We start from the raw sequence: 23,934 nt of genomic DNA, 5'->3' as shown, positions 1-23,934 counted from the left end.
AATGATAGTGTTGTTTATGTAAATCACGTGTGAAAGTCACTGAGAGTGTTGTAGCAAGTTATCTGCTGTGTGCCGAAAGCACGTATTTCACTCCAGGTTTAGCATGAAATTGGAGAAACACCTCATGTACTTTTTAAGATTATCAGTATATTTTTAGATGCTTCACGTTGATTTAACAGGGCCTATGTTAAATAAAAATTCGAATTTCCAAAGCAACGTCTCAAAATCTTCGACCATTTTTTATTTTGCCAAAATAAAACCAACCAAAATACCCATATAAAATTTTCTGTGAATATTTTCAAGTTAGAATTTTGGAGAAGAAGAAGAAGAAAAGGAAGCGAAGGGAGAAAAATATGAATAAGAAGTTGATAAAAGGAAAGAAGAAGAGAAGGAGAAGGAGAAGGAGAAGGAGAGGAAAAAGGAGTTGCCTCTTGTTCTCTCAAAAAATTAAATTTGAGCGGTAATTTGCTATATCGCAATGAGAGGTATGCATTTTTCGCCTTACGCCTGATAAAAGGAATTAGAAGATCGTTTTTTTCGTGTTGAGGTACATCTATTGAACGAGAATAGTTGCGCTTAGACGATGAAAATAGGAAACCGTGCTTATCTGCGTTTGTTACGTTGCAGATATCCCCTGTGACATTTTTGTTTTAAAGGAGGATGACTGATCTTAATCCTATGTACACTACACAGAACTTCATCAGAATTTTCCTATCCGTTCCAAGAATATTCCCTGAAAATTTTGTAGGGAAATTCCAGAAAAATTAAAAAGGAGTGGAAACTCTGAAACTCTTAAGATCAAAACACACCTTTTCGTAGTTTCACCATCGAATTCCATGAAGGCGATTCTATGAGATACGCTTTCAATCATTGCATATACAACACGGATTAATATCGTAGAGAAATGATAGCGGTCTCGCAGGCCGTATAGGGATCTGTCATTTAAGTACTTTTTCTTCAGTAAAATTGCGCGAGAAACACAATGGTTCTCACTCGTTTTATCTGAAACAAACTCTCAAGTTCAAATAAGTTCTTAAAGTTGAGGCTGTAAAACGAGATTATTGATTAGGTCACAATGAGAGTCCACCTCAAAATCCGGTCAAATTTTCCATGCACAGATAGGGAGCGAATACGATAGCAGAGTCACCACGATTCCTGCCTCAGAGTCCCTAAACAAAGTGGCAACGCTGCTAATGTATTTTCTTCATACCTGTGAATGGAGGATTTGACTGGATTTTAAAGGCTGATTCCCAGCCATCATAATGTAGACGATCTCCTCCAATACGGTTTTAATTTTGAAAGCTTTTTTTAAGCTTGGGAGTTCCTTTCAGAAAAAACCAGTGGTGCCATTGTGTTTCTTGCGAAATTCTACATTAGCAAAGGTGCTTACTTTACTTACGAAGTCCTGTGACATGTAAAGAGCTCCACTGCACTCAGTTGTTGTTGCCAATGTTATGAATAATGTCTTTATCTTTCTTCACATCCATGTTTCGGCCAGAAAAAACGCATCCTCAGCTAGAAAAGTATCGAAAGCTTTGAGCTTACTCTACTAACTTGAAAAGACGAGAGAGAAAAAAACTGGGAGGAAGCCTGAAACTTTCAAAGATAACGGAGAGTATTTTATTTGTAAATTGCATATTTTTTACGTTCACAGAGTATGTTATAAAGTTGATGGGACATAATGCGAATTTTTTACGCATTCAAAGGAGAACACTTTTATTTTGAGCACTAAAATAGGTAAGGTATTGTAGAAATATCGCAACGCATTGCGGCACGAGACACGTGTTTCTCTCGCCTCACTATCGTTATGGCTCTGTCTAGTCACTTAAGCGAAAAAAAAAAGCTTCACCTTGAGCGATTTCCGGGAGAAATGTTTGCAATTCCTTCTCTTGCGTTCATTAATACTATTCGTGAGTTCAAATTTGTATCTGTCGCAGGCAATTAGTCAAATCAGACGTTTTATCAGATACCTAGGCGAGTAGTCAGATGTTGTTGGTTTATGAAATTTTGTAGATTTATGATGAAAAGCTCACCAGTTTTAAATATTTTGAAAAAAATAACTCATCAAATCTACGAACTCTCCTTGTTTCTTCCTTTTCAAATGCTCCTTAGTAATTTAAATGTTGAAATTTTGAAAATTCTGTGTGTTTTAAGACATGCTGTTTTCAACATAAATGTTCGTTTAGGAGCTAACCCGATAAGAATACTATTGTATGATTTAAATTTTTACAGACATTTCTTTTTCACATGAGCGATGAATTATTTTATCTAAAATTAGCAAAAGAATAAGAATTTCAATCTAAGTAAGAATATTTGACTATTTGCCTAGGTATTTGCTGCAATGCCTGATTTGACTAATTAGTCAAATACGACATAGAGCCTGCGACATGGTACTGGACCATGGACCTGGTAATGGTACCTGCAACATGTCTAACCAAAACCTTACAAGAAATTGTACTTTCGCTGAAAATAAAGTTTCCACGGCTGCAACTTCGTATTTCGCTCTTTGCCACGTTTTTCATATGAATTTCAACCTGTCAGGGTAGGTATTCGTCTGCAGCTAATTTATATAAAAGGTCCAAAATGTGGTAATAATTCACACATCACAAATGACGGTACAAAAAAGAAGTCTCCGAATTAGTTTGACCCTTCGATGCCTAAGCCGCCAGTGGCGTGGCGTGAATTGCGATGTATCGATTGTTATGCTATTTAAACCTATGGTAAAGAATCGATTAATAAGGTGTTCGCTGCGAACACCCTGTTTATCGATTCTTTTCCATAGGCTTAAATGGCATAACAATCGATACATCGCAATTCACGCCACGCCACTGGCCGCATCCGATTGACCCGAGGATTGCTAAAAACACGAGCCGCAGGTCGCATTTGCATAGAGCCGGTGCTTACAAGCATAGTAGAAAAATAATTAGATACACTGGAAAAAAAAAAAAAAAAACAAAAAACAAAAAAAAAACAAAAAAAAACATTGGATCTAGAGTCCAGACTCGTAAAAACATCGACAGGAAAAAATACTCTTGATTCAATCAGATTTAAGCTTAAGTCAAGAACCCAGCCTCTTAATTTGAGCGAATTTCCTTTTGATTTAAGCTTAAATCTGATTGAATCAAGAGTATTTTTTCTTGTCAATGTTTTCAAGAGTCTGGGCTCTAGATCCAATGTGCTTTTTTCCAGTGTATCAAAGTGAAAAAACAAAAAAGAATCAAGAGTCAACACAACCGAAGATAAGAGAGATGTAATCGGGCCTCGTTTTTTAACTTCATCTGAGCAACCAATAAGCAACACATCATTGGTAGCAAAGAGCGGAGCACTGCGAGTTCACGCCTCGCACCATAGCGCCTTCAATTTTTGAGATGCAACCCGGGCATCCATCAAACACGAATAGTTGTATCTCTGCGCCGCGCCGTCATCAACGAGCGTTCTTCTCCCTGCCCTATTTTCACATCGTGTTCAACGGTATGGGATATGCTGTGTTGCCAATCGTCCAGAAATGAACCTTATTGGTATAGCGGTTTCTTCTTAAAATTATTGTCTTTTCTTTGGTTGTCATTTTAAACTGTGGAATTCCTTATATGTTTGAACCGAGTGTTGCTTAATAATTTGATACATTGTCCGTAAAAATGAACTTTTCAATGGCCAAACCTTCATCACCGAATGCTCCAATTTTATGAGGATGGAAAATGCGTCGATTTAATCATTCAAAAAAAAAAAAAAAAATGCCCCTATAGAGAACTTTTCTTGTCATTTTTCAAGAGTATCTGATGAAAATTCTGTAAGCTCTTGTCTGTTAAGCTTCATTGATCTTATAATGTTGCCAAATTTAATTAAGTCTCAGATAAGGTACGCCCCTTGACCGCTTCCCACTCCAACCCCCCAAGCGCTTCGTCGGGTAATCATTTTCAATAAAAAAAACCCATGTTGAATATTCTGTAGTTGTTCATGCGACAGATTTCCACTTTTATTGATTAAAAAACTTAAGATCTGTCCGATGTTGCAAAGTTTCTGCAATATTTTTCGTAATATTCTCGAGAAGTATACGTTCGCGCCTGCGAGTAAGGTGGCTGATATATGTAGGAAGTTCCACGCTGCGGCGCGTCATCACAGCAGCCATTTGGGAGATTTCACTATCGCGTACTTGTGTATCTTACATCAAACATACATAGAGTCACGAGAATTTGTTTATAAACTTGCAACTCCGAACAACTCCGAAACTTAAAGCTTCGGACTGCATTAACGTTACTAATGTAATATGTGCAATAAATCGTAACTCTCACATTTCACGTTCTGTGATGTACAGTAAATAAAAATGAATAAATAATCATTCTATTCGGCTAAAACTATTCCTTCTTATGAGAACAAAATGGAAGTGACACTTCTTTCACCAGAAAACAGGTAAAAATCCATATCACGGAAGGCAAAATGTGTAAATAAGAGGAGAAAGTTCGTTGGCCGGAAGAAGGGCGTATCTTCGGTGTACTTTACAGGTCAATTATTCACGTAACAAATCGACAGATTTTTCTCAAACTTGGAGGATACTCTCACTATTCGACGTAGAATCAGAAAAGCAGAATGTTGAAAAAAGGGCGTATCTCGAGATACGCCCTTCTTCCGGCATGGTCCTCAATAGTTGTATCTCTGCGCCGCGCCGTCATCAACGAGCGTTCTTCTCCCTGCCCTATTTTCACATCGTGTTCTCCGTTTAGCTACGGTAGCCAGGGTTTTGAACTCCGCTCTTCTAAAAGGAAAAACACGATTCCATTTAGCTTCCTGAAAATCCACTTTCAAGCTCCAGAGAGCTTTTAAAGTTGAGGTCGAGCAGGCGGATAGGAGATTCTTACTCCACAAGAGACTCCTCGCTCGTTTTCCATCAACATCTTCATGTAAAGAATCCTCATCGCCTGAACACATTCACAGTGCCTGTTTAATGACTTCCATGTTTTAAGATGGTAATTTTTATCCCAGGGTCAAGGTCACCTAGCTTATGTAGTCGACACTATCCTCACACGGAGAGTATTAAATTGAATATGAGGGTATACAGAGCAGAGATGGTCCTCCATGAGAACCTCAACTTCAAGTTTTTTAATTACAATTTAGGATTGAGAGAGGCTAGTTCTTTTTTAACTCGAGGTTGAAGATATGCCTTCGTGGGTGCACCAGCATGGGTCATTTCCCGCCATCGCACAGTGGATCGAATCAATGCGTGAGGTCGGACATAAAATTTTTGACAAAAACTGCAAATTTTGATGTTTATCTCGTCACATTTTAAATTTTAAGGGGTGGTTTTAGAAGAAAATTTCACGAGGAAATCAATGGAGCCACTTTTAGAACGTCAAAGTTTTGTATAAACGGAGTTAGAAGCTTTCAAAGTTTCCAAATTTTGTCCGACCTCTCCTATCGACTCGATCCACCGTGCATCGGGCAGATATGCGTGCAATCGTGAAGTGCTGCAAGGGAGCCGAGCTCTCCTAATCCGAACATCTTGGGGTACCGATGTAACGACAAAATGTTCTGTCTGTCGGGAACTTTAAAACGTGCTGTATGGCGAAGACGGCGGCGGCGCACGCCCGTGTCAAGGGAAAGAGAAAGCGCTCCTGTGAATGACCACATGCAAAGAAACCATACTTAAAAGAGAAAAGAAAAACATTCACAAATGAAAGGAAAAGGGTCAGATTTCTTAATTGATTTAGCAAGCCCGCCGAGCTAATAAGATTCTAAACCTCTTGCCATCTGCACTCGCGCTGTCTCCCTCTCGCACCCAAGGTATTTTTAGTCCGACTCAACCTTAATTTTCGCGTGAGAAAGTTATTTCCATCTCTCATTTTAGAGGTCAGCCTACTCAAACAACCGGCGAGGTGGCAAAAAAACATGTCAAACTTCTTTTCTTTTTCCTTTTACTCCCATTCCACGACGCCATATCGCAGCCAGGAGCTTTTCCTCAGAAATCACTTAGCATGCAATGGTGCTGCTTGACCATGCCTCTTTCGCCTAGACCCAGTGATTGATTAGGTCGTAATAATAGGATCGTGTCTTCGTGGCTATAACTTACTTATTGATTTGCAAATTTTAATATAATTTCTCCTTCCAGCGGGCCGATTATTGAAATTGATAGACAAAGCTATAGACAAAGAAGACAAAAGGGATATGGAGGGATTCTATTGGTGGAAGCGAATGGTTGCAATAGACAAAGGACGTAGGGGATAGACTAACTAACGGCAACCCACTAGAGGCCCGACAGTTAGTCCATCATTTTCTCCTTAGTCTACAGGAACCACACATTTTAACCAATAGGTTGGCTCCATACTCCCTATGTCCTTTTTGTCTATAGCGGTGTTTATAAATTTCAATAATCAGCCCACTGGAGAGGTATCAATAGCGCCATTTTTACCGAGATCGAGCTTTTGATGGTTTTGGACTCCTCAGATACTTTTTTAAAAAAAAGTGAAAGGTGGTCTTTTGTTAAAGTAAAATCTTCAAATGTCTTAGAAATGCTATTCAAGTCTAGAAAAGTGCGTTATAACACAAACTCCATGTCTGGGGAAAGGTACGGCAAATTCACAATGGGTGAGAGATGGCTATGGATGGCCCATTTTGATTTATGAACCCCCCCCCCCCCCCTTCGCGCCCTCCTGTAACTAAAAAGGTCCAGTTACACGATCAAATTGAGCCATCAAATTGGGTCTCTCATTGGTCGCATCCTCACCTCAGGTCTTTTTCCACCAATCAAAGCTTCAGTTTGATGGCTCAATTTGATCGTGTGACTGAACCTTTAAATTAAGGCCCCTTAACTTGAGGTATTGAAGAGCAAACACAAATATGGTCCACAAGCGCCGAAAAACATGCACAAAATATAATTGTCCGACGGTCTATATTGGTGGATCTGTCACAATAATTTTTGTGAGAATCGCATCAACTCAGTCAATTTCTTCAATGGTGTGTCTTTCGGCCGAGTCACCCTGAATCAGTCTGACTCAGGGTACTTTATGAAACATATTTTAACATCAGGCTGACTCACTTTTACTAGGGTTCGAATTTGGGATCAAGCGCATTTACCGTTTACCATTTAACTGTCACTACCGAAAGTGCTACCCTTACACTGTTTTCTACTACATATATTTTTTCTTCTTTTTTTTAGGATTAAAAGTATGTCGCTGCATGTGACCTGGCTTCTTTCTGCTTAACGCGGTCCACATAGCATAAAGTAATCTGCTGAATTTTTCCAAGATATTTCATAAAATATATGGTTTAAGTTCGCAACCACGTATCTAGGTTTGCGACGTCGCAGACTTCCTGTCATACTTTATCTTTTAAACGACAAACTGCTCAACGGCAGGCTCGGACTGGCCATGAGGCCAATCTGCCATTGGCAGATACGCCCCCTTGGCGCACAAAAAACGCGCCCCTCTGACAGATAGCAAAATAAGAAGAGAAAAAAAATTACGACAGAGAATATATACGGAAAATTTCCTAAATGAACGGAAGAAGAGAGAGTTAGGAGTGAAGAGAGGTGCTTTTACGCATTGTGATGAACAGAGGTCCAAGAACTACTTTCTAAGGCTTAAACACTTTTCTGTGAAATTGTCACCTTTTTGTTGACATACAGGCGCTTTATCATCCCTCTCCTTCATCCTCTATGTGTAACTCCCGTAGAAGCGATAGTCGGTTCGATTTTTAGACATACGCACACTTTATAGACCTCTTGACAGGGCCGGATTTACACATTTAGCGCCCTAGGCTAAACTTAGGGTGGCGCCCCTAAAAGTAGGCGCTCTCGTGGAGAGGGGGGGAGTGCCTTTGTGCGGCTCTTGAGAGACCTTTAAACATATTTCTTCCTTTTCAAAATGACTATTGATTTGGACATATCATAACATACCTCGGGCAAACTTAACCTTAATTTATTTCGAAATTCAAAAGTAAGAGGCATCTACAGTGTAAACGCGATAAAACTATTCTCGCAAGATGGATGTCCACATTGCATATGAAAAATGTAAGACGCGATGGCGTGAGTCGTGAACTCGCAATGCTCTGCTCTAGTTTGAAGCAACATTACAAATAAGACAAACGGAAACAAACACAACATGGAAATAGAGGGAGGGAAAGGATGCGCGTCAACGACGGCGCAGAGATACAACTATTCGTACTTGATGGACGTCCGTGCTGCATCTGAGAAATTGAAGGCGCGATGACGCGAAGCGTGAGTTCTCAATGCTCTGCTATTTGCTGCCAATGAGGTGTCCCTCGGATTCGGGAGAAAAGTTAAAAAAGAGGCCCGAACACATCTCTCCTACCTTCGGCTGTGTTATTCACGCAGTGCTTGAGCACCATTACGAATAAGACAAACACAAAAAAACACAATATGGAAATAAAGCTAGGGAAAGGATGCGCGTCAACGACGGCGCAGAGATACAACTATTCGTACTTGATGGACGTCCGTGCTGCATCTGAAAAATTGAAGGCGCGATGACGCGAAGGTTCAGTTCTCTATGCCCTGCTATATGCTGCCTCTGAGGTGTCGCTCAGATTCGGGAGAAAAGTTAAAAAAGAGGCCCGAATACGTCTTTCTTGTCGTCGGCTGTGTTGATACTCGTTCTTTCTTCTTTTATCAGGTTCTTGCCTGATTTTTTTTTAGGATGGATTTTTAGACCCACATCTTAAGCTCGTGTAAACCGCAGCACTGACACGGTTCTTATGGAAATAATGGTGCTTGAATGCGTCTAGTGGCTTTAATTTTTTTTGTTTTCTTTAATTCCAGAAGTCCGTCGGTCACTTCAATACGTTCAATTTTACAATTTTCACTCTGTACGATTAATAAACTTTGAACCTGAAAATAGCGTAAACTTCTGCTGCTTTGCCAAAATTTTCTGAACCCCTCTCCACGAAGGGGATGTCTCATCAGGAAATATCACATTACGCCCCTTTAACCAACCAGGGGTCTACGCCCTCAGATGCGAGCCAGTCCGACCCTGCTCAACGGCAATTCCTTAAAACTGCCGTGATCTATCTTCTCTGTACGAAGAAAATTTTGCAAAAACTTCAAGGAATGTTGTCAATTTGTTCTTCTTTGATAAAAAATGATATGGAGGCGGATATTTTCATACACCGCAAACGAGATACGTGGTTGCGGACTTACGGCCCGCCGCGCCGCCGATATAGTTTATCGTTAATTTTCGTAATTGGACAGGAAATGACATTCCTAATAGCTTATTAATTAAACATCGGTTGACGATTAGTTCCAGCGTACTCTAGTTCTGGCTCAAAAATTTAGCGTGTATGCGATGGGCTTCTCATTCATGCGTTTAAATCTCACTCCGATAAAACCACGTTCACGGACCGCACATCTAGAGACTTTCCGTCATTTTAATTTTCGCGCTTCGCATTAGCTTCCCACATCTCACTGCGATTGGTCCATTTTGGCGCCCTTTTGGGTGTAGTTCGGTACTCGGGCTCCTTTTTAGACCCATCAACGGTACTCCCTACGCAGTTCGGTACTCGGGCTCCTTAATTTAAACTTATTTAGAAGAACATACGCCATGATTTGACGCGGCGCCTACGTAAACCCAATATCCACAAGCCTGAGTAGCCCAACCTAAGGTAACTTACCTGACGTAACGTAACGTAACCTAACCTACGGGCCCACAAGTTAGGTCGCGAAGTGACCTAACTTGTAGTCCTGTAGGTTAGGTTACGTTACGTTACGTCAGGTAAGTTACCTTAGGTTGGGCTACGTAAGGCAATGCTCGGATAAGTTAGGTTAGGTAAGGTTAGGTTAGATTAGGTTAGATTAATTTATATTTCATTTTTTCCTCTAAATAATACTTTTTATTACAGAATACACGACAACATCGTGAGCAGTAACGAGCAGTAGCGTATGTGAAAATAGCCCCACTTTACGTGAACTCCGGAAACCATCTCGGCAAAGTAAATTTCATTCAAAATGTGTTTGTGATTGATTACGGGCCTCGTATGTTCTTCTAAATAAGTTTAAATTAAGGAGCCCGAGTACCGAACTGCGTAGGGAGTACCGTTGATGAGTCTAAAAAGGAGCCCGAGTACCGAACCTCTTCCTGCAGTTCTTCTTCACTCTCACTATGATTGGTCCATTTTGGCGCATTTTTACAGTGACTGTGATTGGTAGATCAAGATCAACATGCTAACTTTGGCGGAGCGGAGGGGGAGAAAGAAATGACAACAAAATATTAACCTCAAAATTCCCACAATTTATCAAAAATTCATCTGATTAAGTACTGACTGAGTTGCCTTTTTTATCACTGATTGCTGCATAATGATCTTCAATTTTAAAGAAGAGAATATTCAATTCTTATTCGTCCTGTCAGCTCCAGGTAAAACCAGTTTTTCTATACCCTCATTATTTTAGCTTTGTGGTGTTGAGTTCTTTGGGTATTCATTTTTCCTTGATCTAAAACAACATTCAAAGACAACTAAAAAATAAAAAAAACTGATCAAAACCTAACAGTGAGAATTTAAAACGTATTTTCCATTTAGAGAATGAATTGCTGGAGAAGTATCCCATTACAATTTTAATAACCAAATTTCTAAGCGGTGATAAGAGAGAAAGTGAATCGTTTATTATGCTCAGCGCAGAGTCAAGTGTTTATCCGAGTGGATTATGTATTCATACTTAGTCGGCCCCTGATGTATAGGACTGATGAGTGAGGTCTCTAAAGTTTTCATAGCTAAGCTCTGTCAAATCTACAATGTTGCTTTTGAACTGACCATGAAGAATGTAAGTGCCCATCGCTCGTAGGAGAAAAAGCCCATGAAAATCCGACAAATCAAAGGTCAACAGTTGAGTTGACGTAGCAAAGTGATGCCTAAAGATGAGTTCGGCCAATCAGCAAACGCCGCTTCCCCTGCCTGCATTTTTTAGAATTTCTGCAGTTTCTTTATAGGTATGTTCATTAATACAGCCCCGATTGATATTTTCTTCATCTTTTTCAGCTACTGAAGACTTCAGTAAACTCATAGTAAACCACTTATCCAGAGGAGGAAATCAAAAATTGATCACCACCGCAGCGCGTAAGTGAATCACTATCAATCAAAATTATTCATGCTCTCTAAGTCTCATTTTCCTGTCAATGAGAGTAATCCAGAATCAAAGTTGGTACTCAAATGCCTGTCTTCTACCATTAAAAATGATTTATTGATCAGAAAATGGACTGTGGTCTTGAGAAAGCACGTCAACCTGTGTAGGTCAGAAGGTAGGGGGATTGTTCATATTGCAAAGCATCTTTCAAAGGTAAATTTCTCAAGAACCTGCAAGTACTTGTATTCACCTGAATACTTGTTGATTCCCAAAACTAACCAAACCAATCTATTCTTGAAAAGCAAGTTAAAATTTACACAAATTTGAGCCGAAAACCGTGGCCCCGCCTGTTGGAATAGACGTAATTTTAGATGATTCAAGACAAGCCATTATCTCTTGTTGGCCTTGTGAGTACCATTTATTGTGATAGTTTATACCTGACTCCTGAGCAGTAATCACGGTATAGCTAGGCAGAGATGTAGGAAATTCGATAACAGAGAAATTTTCATTAAGGTTCATCTCATTTTTTATAAAAACAATGAAGAACATGATTGAAAACTTCGTCCATTGTAATTTTTAAGAATTTCTCTCATTTTTAAAAAAAATTCGACAAAGTGCTCTTTTCATTCTTATATGTTCACTATGGAAAAAGGCATTTTTTCTGAAATCTAATCATTGTCTGTCGTTTCTAAGTTGTGGAAATTTGAAAGATTCAGGATGATTTGGATTGCATTGTGCAATCTGGAACTATAGATTCTGGCTCATCTGAAAAAAACACTTATGTGCATAGGGAAATCAATGGCACATACGTTGTTTTTAAACCGGGCCAGAATTTATAGTTCCAAATTGCAAAATGCAGTCCAGATAGTTTGAAAGGAATGATCTGTCTATGCCCCTGTCACCATAACATTCAGTTTTGCCCCTAAGACTCTGCTCATTGTATACTTTGCCGTAATTAAACATGACAAAAGGACAGAGGCTTTGATTCCTTCTGTGTCTCCCCTGTGTGCTAGCAATGCAGTGCTAATTCAGGTAATCGATAACTCTCTTACCAAATGAATTACTCAAGTTGAGGTATTTATTATGCATCCAAACACCAGCTTTTCATTTTTTCAAAGTGGTCTCTCTCTTTCAGTTTTTTGGCTGAACACTCTCCTGTGATTGTCAAACTTTCAATATCCCCTAAAATTTGTTTTTTTGTTTTTTCCAGAAAAATTAGGTATCAGTAAAGAAACAATTCAAGCTGGTATTGAAGAAGTAATTTACTTATACGTGGAAAGCTGCAAGAGGAAGGTACACTGCACTCTTTTCTTGTTTTTCTTCTTGCTTCAAAATTATAAGAATATCGGTGGAGTAAGTCAGCAATCACATAACTCGGTTTACGACCTTGCAGACTTCCTGTCATACTTTATTTTTTAAACAGAAAACAACTCAACGGCAATTCTTTAAAACTGCCGTGATTTTTCTTCTTTGTGCGAAAAAAATTCTGCGCTAACGTCAAGTAATGATGTCAATTTGTTCTCCTTTAAAAAAATGACATAGAGAGGCTTAGATTTTCAAACACCCCAAACTAGATATGTAATTGCCTGCTTACATAGTCAATATGCAGTACTTTAATTGTAAAAAGAAGGGTGAATTTTTAAAAAGGGTCAATTGTAGCTTCAATCAAATAGATCTCCTTCCACCTAATTCTGAAAAGTCCCAAGAAAGTGTCGACTCGCAAAACATTAATTTAGTAGCCATTTTCTTACTTAAAATGGTGTCTAATGCCAATTGTTCATGAGGCTTGAACATAAAAGTTCTGAATTTTCACCAAGAATATCTATGATGAGGGGAAAATTGTCCATCCCAGCTTTGTTATACCCTCATCCGCAGATTCTTTTTTCTTTCTTTTTCTCTTTCATGCAGAGCTTAATATTTGAGTTCACTTAAAGTTGGAAAAATGTGATTTTTAATTATGAAAAGCTCATCATAGTAACTTTTCCCTCTGGAAATTGTATTCTTCATGTATTCTTTCACTAAATAATAATTCAATGCTTCTTCTTTTTTCAGTTAAGTTGGACAGATTTTAAAGACTTTTTAGTGAGAACAGGTTTCAATCAGGAACAAGCAGAAATACTAAGCAGAGTTTATGAAGGACAAAAATGTTTCATATCTGAAACTCTACAAGAACAGCAGAAATCTCAGTTTCCTCACTTCTCTAATCTAGAATGGAGGCTGGAAAGTCAGGTATGCATCAAGTAACATCATTTTTGTCACTCATTTTTAGTAATTTTAAAATTATAAATTGCACAGTGAGGCTATTTGATTCAGTCATGAAACCTCATTGGAAAGAAAAAAATGTATCCAGCAATATCCAGAAAGATTGGAACGTAATTCCTTAATGGACTGGTTTAAAAATCCTAAAAGCTATGCTGGCAATAAATCAAGGATAAGGTCATGAAAAGCAACTTTCATTAATAAAAGCTGGTGACTAGGATCCATTGGATAGAAGAATTTAGCAATGATATTTTCATCAGAAGTTTTTGAAAAAAAGTTTGCCGCAAGGAACGTGTATGAATTTTTCAAAAACTTAATACAACTTAATAGTATTAGGCATTGAAAAATCACATTTTCTAAAAATCGAATCGTTTAATTTTTGAATCAGAACAAATGGACGTATTTCTGCCAAACGGAACTATCTGCATTATGACGTGAGCCCTGTCATGCATATATTCTTATGGATCTTAGGGCTCTTGTCTTAATGCACATAGTTCTGTTTGGCAGAACTACATCCAAATGTAGAAACCCCATAAGGAAATAAGTCTCTGCTGTAGACACAATAAAAGTATGGTCTAAAACTTGACTAAAATCGGATGACTTAAGATTATTTTTCAGAAACGTTGATTTTTGCTTTGAATGGACCAGGAGTTGCCCAGACTATTCCACTAATAATTAATGAATGCCCTGAAATAGTCAAGTGAAATCGTTATTCCGAATTTCTATTTTATGTAAGAGATCATAATTAATGCCGGACTGTTTCTTCACAGGTTGCATCACGCTCCTTGCTACACCAAAATGACCCTACACTATTATTAGAGTTAGAAACATCAGAGGGAGGAACACCTCAGAGACATTTCCTGCAGATGGAGCCTTCAGTTTTGCAAAGCATAACTAGCAAGTTAAATGATGCTCTCAAAGAAGCAAACAGTGTTCTAGCAAAACGTGTCTTAAAAAAATTTTCATGATAAAGGTAGTAAGACTGAAGAAATGTTCATGATGGACTGAACTAATTGTAAGTGCCAAGAAAAATGCATTCCTTATCCAGCTGAAATTGGTGCAATTTTTGGTGAATGTCAATGCCAGGCTGAACTCAACAGTCTTGGGAAGCCGTTCATGCCTTGAAAGAATGTTTACACCCAGTCTGTTCCTTGGTGAGCCTTGTAGGGCTTCCCCAGTTCATTTGAATCTCTTGGCCTTGAAACTTCTTACATTTCAAATAAGTGCATTAAAACAACGTGTATGAAATGTTCTTGTCGAGATTGAATTCATAGATGATCTCAGATGTATTCCCCCCCCCTCCCCTAACTTGTTAGTTTTAAATCCGGAATGTCCATCCTCCTTTTTGTCTCCTTTTTCAATAGGCATTGAAAATATTTGCATGAGATGCACCATGACCAGAAATTACAGGACCAGAAAAATTGGAATTTTAGGGAAAATAATTTTCTGTATGGAAATCATTGATCTCCTCAATGATCAAACTTTATGACTGCTCTAGGATCCTTGTCATTTCCAGAATTGTGTCATTGGCTTCATTATTTATTACTCACGCTGTCTATGGGGTTAGACATTAGTTATTTTAATTCTTCCTCATGTATATTATTATTAAAAATCTCATGAACCTTTAAAGTTGTTTATATAATGCAATCTAAATTTTTCAGTTTTGAGACTTTCATCCGCAATTTGCAACCCCTAATATAATCGAGTATTTTGTTAATCTGTATTTTTTACATGTATGTCAGTATATATACTTTTAATAAATGTTTTTCAGAAATGTTTAAGGTAAAGATTTATTTTTTGGTACACTTTCTTGATACTTGGATCCTCTGATGAATAATGGAGGAAGAATTTTTTTGATAAATGGAAACGTTGGTGATTTTGATTGTAATATGTTTCTACAATTTTTGAAAATTCCCCAAAAAATAAACTTAATCTCTAGCTCTGTGACATCAGCTTAAACATTTTCTACTTTAATGCACTTAATGTAATTTTTACACTTCCAACTTTTGTTTCTCAAAATCGAAAAATGTATGTTCCTCTTTTATTCACCAAAAGACCATTCATACAGAGGATCATTTTATTTAGTTGCTGTTTCCGTGCCTTTTACTTGAACTATTTCAGGAGAAAAGGTGACTATTCTACATTGATCAGTGAAAATGACTAATGTGAAATTTTTCAAGTAACAGACCTTCAAAGGGTTACTCATGCTTTTTGTGATGTTTAGTTTGTAATTGGGTACATATTTGTAATAGCTGTCCTTCATATTCTGTATGATGTGGCAGAGGGATGACAAACGTCCTTCTATCGCTGATTTTCTCATTTTTCCATCAGAAAGCTGCAACACTGATTTTCCTCATAATGTTCAGAGAACTTTTAGCACTTATCTCCATTGACAAGCCTCCATTCACAGGAATAATGCAACTTAAATAATACACCCATCAATCAGGTAGATTCATCTAGAGGCAGCCTAAAGCTATTAAACGATACCCAACTTACTTCTTTTTTTTCTAATGGAGATCGAAGCCGCATTTTGACTCAAAATTATGTGAGAGAGTATTTACTCTTGGTTAATTACTTATCCCCATGAATATTTCCAAAAAGTTTCAAGGTGTTCAGATATTTTGTACTTCGATAAAAAATGAAATAGTGAAAATGCAGTTATAAAAACTGATCCTGGTTTAATTAACTATTGAATCAACTGCGATTTGAGTTAGGCCAAATGCACCAGAAAATGAATGAAACTTTCAACTTTAGAGGCTAGGTCATTCAGAAGTTTCATAGTTTACAATAAATTTTCTCCAAGAAGTACATAAGAAATTTAAGTAGATTGAAAAATAGTTGATAAAGACATCATTCTCTTTAATACTTGGTGAACCATCTCCGCTTTTTAGCCCGCCAGAGCACTGATCAGCCAATGGAGAGGCAGAAGTGGATATCTACAATGTTGTCAAACGTAATAGAAAAAATATATTTACTTCTTTATTTTCGTATGAAAATGTAAATAAATGTTTAACTTGACAGCGTCTGGAAGCAACTCAAAAGTAAAAGTAAACATAACCTAAAAACAATTGCATGCCTGCACATGCACCATCGTTTAAAATCGTTATAAATTACGCTCATTATATTTAATATTAGCTTATTTTGACTTGTATCACTCATCCTGCTCAGTGCTCTTTTCCTTTCATTTCTGTGACTTTAGATAAGATTCCAGAAATGTCTGCCAAACACTTAAAACGAAAGAAACTCTCCAAACACATCCTAGAAATGAAGGTAAGCTTTCCATAAGTAATAAAGTAAACACCTTTTCATCTTTTCATTCGAGGGCTGTTTTAAATTCTCAGAGAAGTCTTCCTTTTTCGGACACTGTGGAGTACAAGTAGCTTTCAGGTAGAGGTAGATCAAAGGCCCTTTGTCGAAGGAAACATGTCCGATTCCGCTTTGGTTTTTTTGTTTATGAACACAACCAACAGAGTTCATTGAGCGTTTGGTCGAAACGTTAGGCTTTCATACACACATAAAACACACATGCCATCGGGTAATCCTAACGAAGCCCAAGAATGTCGACCGTCTGGAATCAGGTAAATCTATTACCAAACGGCCGAAAATAGTTTACTTCGACAACCAGTGTTCCAACTTCACCTCCAAGTTTTAGGAGCCGTTTGGCCCATCAAGTTCAATTTTTAGGGGCCGAATTGAATTTTTGCCTATATATCACGGCGCATTTAGTGAAAAGTTATACGCAAGATATACAGTTACAGGACTTGCAAGTTGCAGCTCGCAGCCATTCCTTGGGAAAGGGAAAGGCCAAAGGAATGATATTCCGATTTAAAACAAGGAGCTTTTAGTTTACTTAAAGTTTGTTCAATTAAATAATACTTTTTCTGACTTCCTATTATGAAAAGTAGTAGAACGATTCTATAGTATGTACGATAAGTAGTGCGATTCTCGATCTGCCGAGCCGCTGCCGCGACGAGGTTCCGCGCGCAACTGCTTGCTATGCGCGTTCAGTCCAGGCTGACTGAAAAAAATCTTGAAATCATCAAACCGTAATTTAAGATTGCGACAATTTTTTAGGGGCCACGTTTGGCGCAGGGTCTTCATTTTTTAGGGGCCATGGCCAATTTTTTAGGAGCATTTGGCGACATGGCGCTCGTGGGGTTGGAACACTGTCGACAACGCAGCTAAATTCTTAATTTGCAAGGTAAAACATGTGCACAGGTGTACATTCTACACACATGAACAGTGCAAATTTGCTGAGGTACAAAAAATTAAAAAAAAAAAATTCTCTAAAGCCATAATTAGTCGTAGTCTCTGCTGAAAAATGTCTTTGTTCTGCATTAAATTCCAAAATACACCTTGTGTTAAAAAATTTCAAAAATCAGCACTCTTTTTTTTATCTTTTTTTTGTTGTTTTCCTAACTTTTACCCCATTACAAAAATAAATAGCTTTAATCGAAAAATTTCCTCATGAGCTTTTGAATTCCTTCAGTTAACTACAACCTCTTGGGCATTTGAACCATTTCTGCCCCCTGGGTTTGCAAATTCAAAAAACATCAACCAGTGTGAGTCAGTCTCTTCCTATTGGAAGTATTGCTGAGGTGGACCCAAAATTTTTAGAACAACCCTACCTCAGATTTCTGTAAGAATATAAATTATTGATTTTGCGAGGGAAGTGTTTGAAAATTTGGCAAGGTAAAAAAAGAGAGAAGATTTTCTTCCGTTTCTACTAATTGATGTACTGATCTCATAGTTATACCGTCCCTCTACTTCTTATTTGTGTTTTTGTGTGGAGAAGTGAGATTTTCCCTTCTTCAGGTCTTGTTTTGAAAAATCATTTTTTAGAACCTAGTAGTGATTTTTATTCTAAAAATTATGGATTTGCTAAAACAGTTGTGAAACATGTTGTAATGCATTTTATCCTTTGTAGTTCATGCAGCGCACTAAAGAAAAAGTACGATTGTTGGATGAAGAGGAAGAAGGGCGAGCAACGTTTTCAAGTGAATTAACAGAACAAATGGCGGACCAAAAGTGAGTAAACGCAAAATGGTGTATCAAAAATTAAATTGCAAAAAAGGTATCTCCCAATCTTGCCGTATTTCTAAATTCCTCGTCCTTCTTGGTTATTCAAATAGTACATTTTTAGGTATTTTTGAACAAGTTTGAAGGACTTTTTTTTCAAAAATGTAACGAAAAATGAAACTAAATTTTTTGTCAAAATAATGATCGGTAAGTCATCTACCAAAAAATTAGAATGTGGCAGAAAAGATGCATTTTCGCGAAGAGAGATCTGTAATTTTGTAATTTATCTGTTGATGTAGTTTGTGTTGTAATTTCTTTGCAATATTTTAAAGTTACCATTCCGACATGACAACTTAATTATGGACGCCGGATGGTAGAATGAAATAACGATTGATCTTGGTCTGTGATTATTGGCTCTCAGCCGCGTATTATTTCATTAATGTCTTGCAACAAACATGCTAGCCTCAAGTTTTTCATTAGCTTAGTAATTAATCGTAGAAAAATCCAAAAGCACTATTGTTTCGCCCGTAAAATTTGGCTCTGGACTGGATTCACTTTATTGTACATCCTGGCTTTCACAGGAACATCATTTAATACTTCTCTTTTTCCGTCCTGTTTCAGGAGCAACTACTTTATTCAGCCTAGCTTTGCTGTTTGTGATGGCCTAATGCCAAGTCGTCTGTCTTTCCTGGGAATGAATCCACTCATAGAAAAATTCATGAAAGGCGAGGCAGGTTCAGATGTCCAGACTAAAGAGGAAGCAGACGTGAGTTTAGAAGAAATGGCTGAAACGTATGCCAGCAACAGCACATTAGTCGAAACAATGGCCAACAAATTTCATAAGAAGAAGAGAGATAAATCTAATGACAAAGAGCCGGACAGGAAAAAAATGAGGCTTAGTGATACATAATTTGCATTTCTCTCCTAATGTGGTGCGTACTTTAGTATTAATTGTTCAAATAATGAAGCTCAAAATATTATTGTCTGTATGACTTGGGACATATAAAAAGACTGTTTCTTATAAGTCTACCCTTCTCTAATGCCTTCATGGATAACAATATTCACTCAAGCAAAAGATAAAGGTAAACTTATGTGCAGCCTGATCGTTGAAATGTTGTGTTTGTCGGGTAGACATAGATGACATAGGTTAAAAGGCGGAGCGTGATTGGTCTGCTATGTCTCATTGCTGCTTTGTTGTGCCTTTGTCAGGTGGAATGGAGGACATACTGTCGGAAACTTAAGAGGTGCCTTTAGCTTGTCGTGAGTTCCACCTGACGTAGGTACAACAAAGCATCGATAAGACATAGCCGACCAATCACACTCTGCCTTTTAACTTGTGTCATCCATGTCTACCCGGAAAACACAAAATTTCAATCATCAGGCTGCTGGAAGGTGGTCTAGCTGGTTCAAAATGTTTCGAGGGTTTGTAATGACCAAAGTTTTGGAAAGAAATTCAATTTTGCCTCAAACTGCATAATCTTCAGTTTTGACTGAGCTAAAATTTGTTGGCAACTTGAAAATTAACTATACTTAGTCTAGCTAGACTGCACTTAAAAAGTTCATAGAAATATCAATTGTGAGGAGGAGATCTGCAATTTATAATGGGTACATATTTCATTTAAAGGAGAAATATTTCTCAGAAACGAAGAGAACTTGACTGCTTGCCTTTATGAATGTACTTACAATTGAATGCAAATAATTATTTCTTAATATAGAATAAAGCAGTCTTTATCAATAAATCAAGCAATATTGTTAATATTTTCACTGTGAAATATTGGGCCTTTCACCAATTTATTTTGCTTGAAGCTCTTGGAAGGATCACCCTTCACCAGGGCTGCCAGAAACGGGACTTGAGAAAGTGCACAGAATTTGAGTCCAAAGTACAAAATAATCCGAAATTTTGGGGGAAAGTACAAAATAATCCGCGAGAAAGAAAGTACACAAATAGTACACATTTTTTTCAAATATACACAAAAGCACGCCAAAAGTACTTGGAAGTCTACAATTTGATCCCACGATTGAGTAGAATTAGGTAGAATCAACCATTGAATAACAGAGAGGGATTTCTGCGGGAATTTTAGCCTAATAAATTATTTGCGCCACTAATTCGGCGGGAAATTTTAAAAATTCTTTAAGAAATCCACTACTTAGGATTCGACTGTTGTGTTAGAAAGGAATTTCCAGAATTTTACAGAGAGACTAATTAATTTTCTGCACCCGAAATTTGATTATCAAACAACACGTACAAATATTAAATGCAGGTTGAGTCACTGTGCTGATTACACTAACTTCACATACCGTTATGCGCTTGTCTTCGTGGATCAGAGCCTCAAAGGGAAGTTTAAGTATTATGTCAGCAATTTTGACGAACTTTTTGACACCGCCTCCCACCCCCCACCCATGTAAGGCACCCATAAGACAACGTGCCACTCCCAGATCTGAATCACGTGAGACTGGCCTGACTCCCCTACATTTTTTAAAAATTTACTGAGAAAGCCTGAAAAAAGCTCAAAAAAGTATATTTATCAGGATAAATTATATTTTTTAAAAGTGGGAGGCTTATGTAAGACTAGGTTTGCCCCTTCCCCATAAGTTGCTTACATAATACTTTAACGGACCCTCATGAAGGTAATTTCATAGATCGTAGTAAAAAGTTATGGGTATTATTTTGAGATTTCTTCCACGGACGGTGCTCATTTCACTAGTTAAGGAACTACCTATTAAATTGTATCCTCTATTTCGTGAACTACATGGGAATAGAAGTTACCTATAACCGTCTAAAGAATTTCGGCGGAAAAGTATTTCAAATGCAACTGAGGAGCAAAGTGTACCTAGGTACTTGAATCTTCCTTCACACTCTCTGAATAAGAACGAGTACCTAAGATTGAAAAAGCAGCTAAATGACAAATTATGGTAGTCATTAATTTTAATGTAATACTACTATTTTATGGTGCAACTCATACTTAATTTTGTCCAAAGAGAGAGACAAAAAGGAAGGGTGCATTTTTTGTCAAAAGCGAGAGACACACAGGAAGGGTGCGCCATTGATGTTTAGGTACTGTCGCGAGCTCGACTAAGAACATTATTTATGTATTAATTTGTTCTTCAAGATTACATTCGGCACAATATTTAAGGTAAAACATATTCTGGGTTTGATCACCTTTCTCAATTATTTTTACAAGTTTTGAACTTTGTAAATTCAACTTAAATCAACATACTTGGAGTGAAATTTAAGTACCTCACAACGGCAGTAGATTGAGTTTTTCGAATTAAGTACATCTCTTAAACTGTAAGTAACTAATCATAAGCATCAAATCAATGCACAAAAGAAAATTAGGGCAAAACATGTTGCTAGTTGAAAAAAATAATTGAAATAAATGGTAAAAGTATTTTGAAAAAGAGATAATATATTCAGCAAAAAGGAAAAAGAAAGTTACAGTGGAAAAGTGCAAAATCAAGCTTGGCCTTTGTTAGTTTGAATACAATACATATGATGAAATCTTAAGAGAATAAACGGAGCAAGCAGTAGAAAAAAAAACTAAAATAATTCGTTCAAAATATTAAAAGTTGAGCTTTAACTCGGTTAAAATTTTGTAAGGATAAAACTTAAAAACTTTGTTTAAACCGAGAACCGCAATGGAAAAGAAAGAACCATTACTTACATCGAGCACTTGCTAAATTTGGGCTGGAAACGGGTAAATAAATGTGGTTTTAAAACGTTAAATTTAGACAAATATGTTTTAACTAATTCTGTGGGGGGAAAAAAATCAGTAATAAATAATTAATATGGTGTTAACAGTGGAGTTTGAGTAACTTCTGAAGGCTAAGGAAGAATGAACCTCAAATTTAGGACAACATATCGTCACCTTCCCGGCAAAGTATCACAAGCGCCACTTTGCCAACTTTTCAAGAGACACAAAAAACTGAATTGCGACCGTAAAAGACGGATGTTTGGCTTGAAACTTGAAATATAGATCCAGCACACCTCCCTGCTTCGAATTTTAATAAAATTTCTTTAAAAAAACGGGTTTTTCTTTGAAAATTGGCGCTTGTGATATCGGCTTCTCGGGGCACTCTGAGAATCTATTGGCGCTTGTGATACGAAAGCCCATCAAATTTAACGGAGTTTTTTCCATATTTCTTCATTTTTAATCTAAAAAAAAATATTATTTTCGTATGTAAATGCATCTTATTAATTCAAAACTACCCATAACTCAACTTTAATAAAAATAGCGCTTGTGATACTTCGGCCGAAAAGTGACGAATCGCTCCAAGTCATTCCAAAAGTTGTTGATACTAATATCGAAAATCAATCTCAAAGATGAGCGATTATTCCCAACTTGGCGCTTGTGATACTTTTCTCTTACATGGCGCTTGTGATACGAAAGTTCGTCAACTTCAATGGAGTATTTTAAATATTTATTTATATTTAGTCTAAAAAAAATATTATATTCGAAATAACGAGATGTAATTACATGCGAAAATAATTTAGTTTCAAGTCATTCCGAAGACTGCCGTGACAAAAATTGTAAAACAATCAGAAAGGTAGGCGGTTGCCGAACTTGGCGCTTGTGATACTTTTCTCCCAAATGGCGCTTGTGATACGAAAGTACATCAACTTTAATCGACTTTTATTCATATTTCTACATATTTGTTGTAAAAAAAATGATTATTTTCGTATGTAAATGCATCTCGTTATTTCGGAACTATTCATAACTCAATTTCGGTAAAAATGGCGCTTGTGATACTTTGCCGGGAAGGTGACGATATAGAGGTAAGCCTAACCTTCTTTAATCATTAAAAAAATTAAACAAAAATGAATTTAGACTCTATTGTGTATGAATTTAAATGAAACAAAGAATAGAGTTTCAACAAAATTAACAAGCAAAATCCAATGACTTGAAAACAATTAGCTAAATAGTCAATGCACCATTACATTAGACAATTGACAAAAATAATCTAGAAAAAAACAAAATAAAATACCAAAGACTATAAATTAGTGAATAGAAAAAGAAAAGAAAAACAATTATGAGTTCATACGACCCAAATATAATACGCAAATGGCTAAGGTTTTGTTCTTAAATCTTACATGGACGCACAATTCAGTTGACTTCACCAAATTGACATATTTGGCCCAAAAAAAAAAAAAATTGAAACACAAAAATGAACAAATCCTGAGTGTGAAAAAATGGAGCATATTTAATGGAGCAGTGTTCTGATGCTCAAACCAGAAGGTTCGAGGAACATATGTAAATATATCAAGTAACTGTGAAAAACAAGAAAACACATATACATAGGTGAGCAACTTGGTAACTAATGGGACAGATAAAAGGTAACAACAGGTCAGATGAGTGAAGTTGAGACATATTTGAGATGTCCTATTCGGTGGGTCTTTACAAACTTTGCCTCACAAAACATACAGCAAAAGAGCTATCTGTCCCAACAACCATGACTGTTAGAGCCTCAAAATTATTCAGTCTATATAGTTGGGTGCATTAAAACTACTTTGGTACCCAAAAGCCTTACAAAAACTTGGGAAAAAACCGGCATAAAAATACTCACTTTAAATACTAAAAAACTTTCATCACATGAGAGTGAGT

General features: G+C 37.1%; 2 protein-coding genes across 2 annotated transcripts; both read left to right on the top strand.

The window, feature by feature from the left end:
- Positions 1–10,187: 10,187 nt before the first annotated feature.
- LOC109033486 (COMM domain-containing protein 2) lies at positions 10,188–15,090 on the top strand. The gene is made up of 5 exons (XM_019046132.2): positions 10,188–10,352; positions 10,972–11,049; positions 12,267–12,349; positions 13,109–13,285; positions 14,086–15,090. The coding sequence occupies exons 1-5, from the start codon at positions 10,295–10,297 to the stop codon at positions 14,281–14,283; spliced, it is 594 nt and encodes a 197-aa protein (XP_018901677.2). The 5' UTR covers positions 10,188–10,294; the 3' UTR covers positions 14,284–15,090.
- Positions 15,091–16,359: 1,269 nt separating this feature from the next.
- Positions 16,360–20,073, top strand: Mpp6 (M-phase phosphoprotein 6). Its single transcript, XM_019046133.2, has 3 exons — positions 16,360–16,585; positions 18,243–18,343; positions 18,956–20,073. The coding sequence occupies exons 1-3, from the start codon at positions 16,529–16,531 to the stop codon at positions 19,242–19,244; spliced, it is 447 nt and encodes a 148-aa protein (XP_018901678.1). The 5' UTR covers positions 16,360–16,528; the 3' UTR covers positions 19,245–20,073.
- Positions 20,074–23,934: the final 3,861 nt, after the last annotated feature.

The sequence above is a fragment of the Bemisia tabaci genome, chromosome 4 (genome assembly GCF_918797505.1).
Source record: "Bemisia tabaci chromosome 4, PGI_BMITA_v3".
NCBI classification, from domain to species: Eukaryota; Metazoa; Arthropoda; class Insecta; order Hemiptera; family Aleyrodidae; genus Bemisia; species Bemisia tabaci.
This window is presented reverse-complemented; position numbering and strand designations above follow the sequence as displayed.

Coding starts and splice junctions, on each gene's coding strand:
- LOC109033486 (XM_019046132.2), top strand. CDS start 10,295: ATGATCTTCAATTTTAAAGAAGAGAATATTCAATTCTTATTCGTCCTG. Junction 11,050..12,266: donor ATTGATCACCACCGCAGCGC/GTAAGTGAATCA, acceptor TGTTTTTTCCAG/AAAAATTAGGTATCAGTAAA. Junction 12,350..13,108: donor TGGAAAGCTGCAAGAGGAAG/GTACACTGCACT, acceptor TTCTTTTTTCAG/TTAAGTTGGACAGATTTTAA.
- Mpp6 (XM_019046133.2), top strand. CDS start 16,529: ATGTCTGCCAAACACTTAAAACGAAAGAAACTCTCCAAACACATCCTA. Junction 16,586..18,242: donor AACACATCCTAGAAATGAAG/GTAAGCTTTCCA, acceptor TATCCTTTGTAG/TTCATGCAGCGCACTAAAGA. Junction 18,344..18,955: donor GAACAAATGGCGGACCAAAA/GTGAGTAAACGC, acceptor GTCCTGTTTCAG/GAGCAACTACTTTATTCAGC.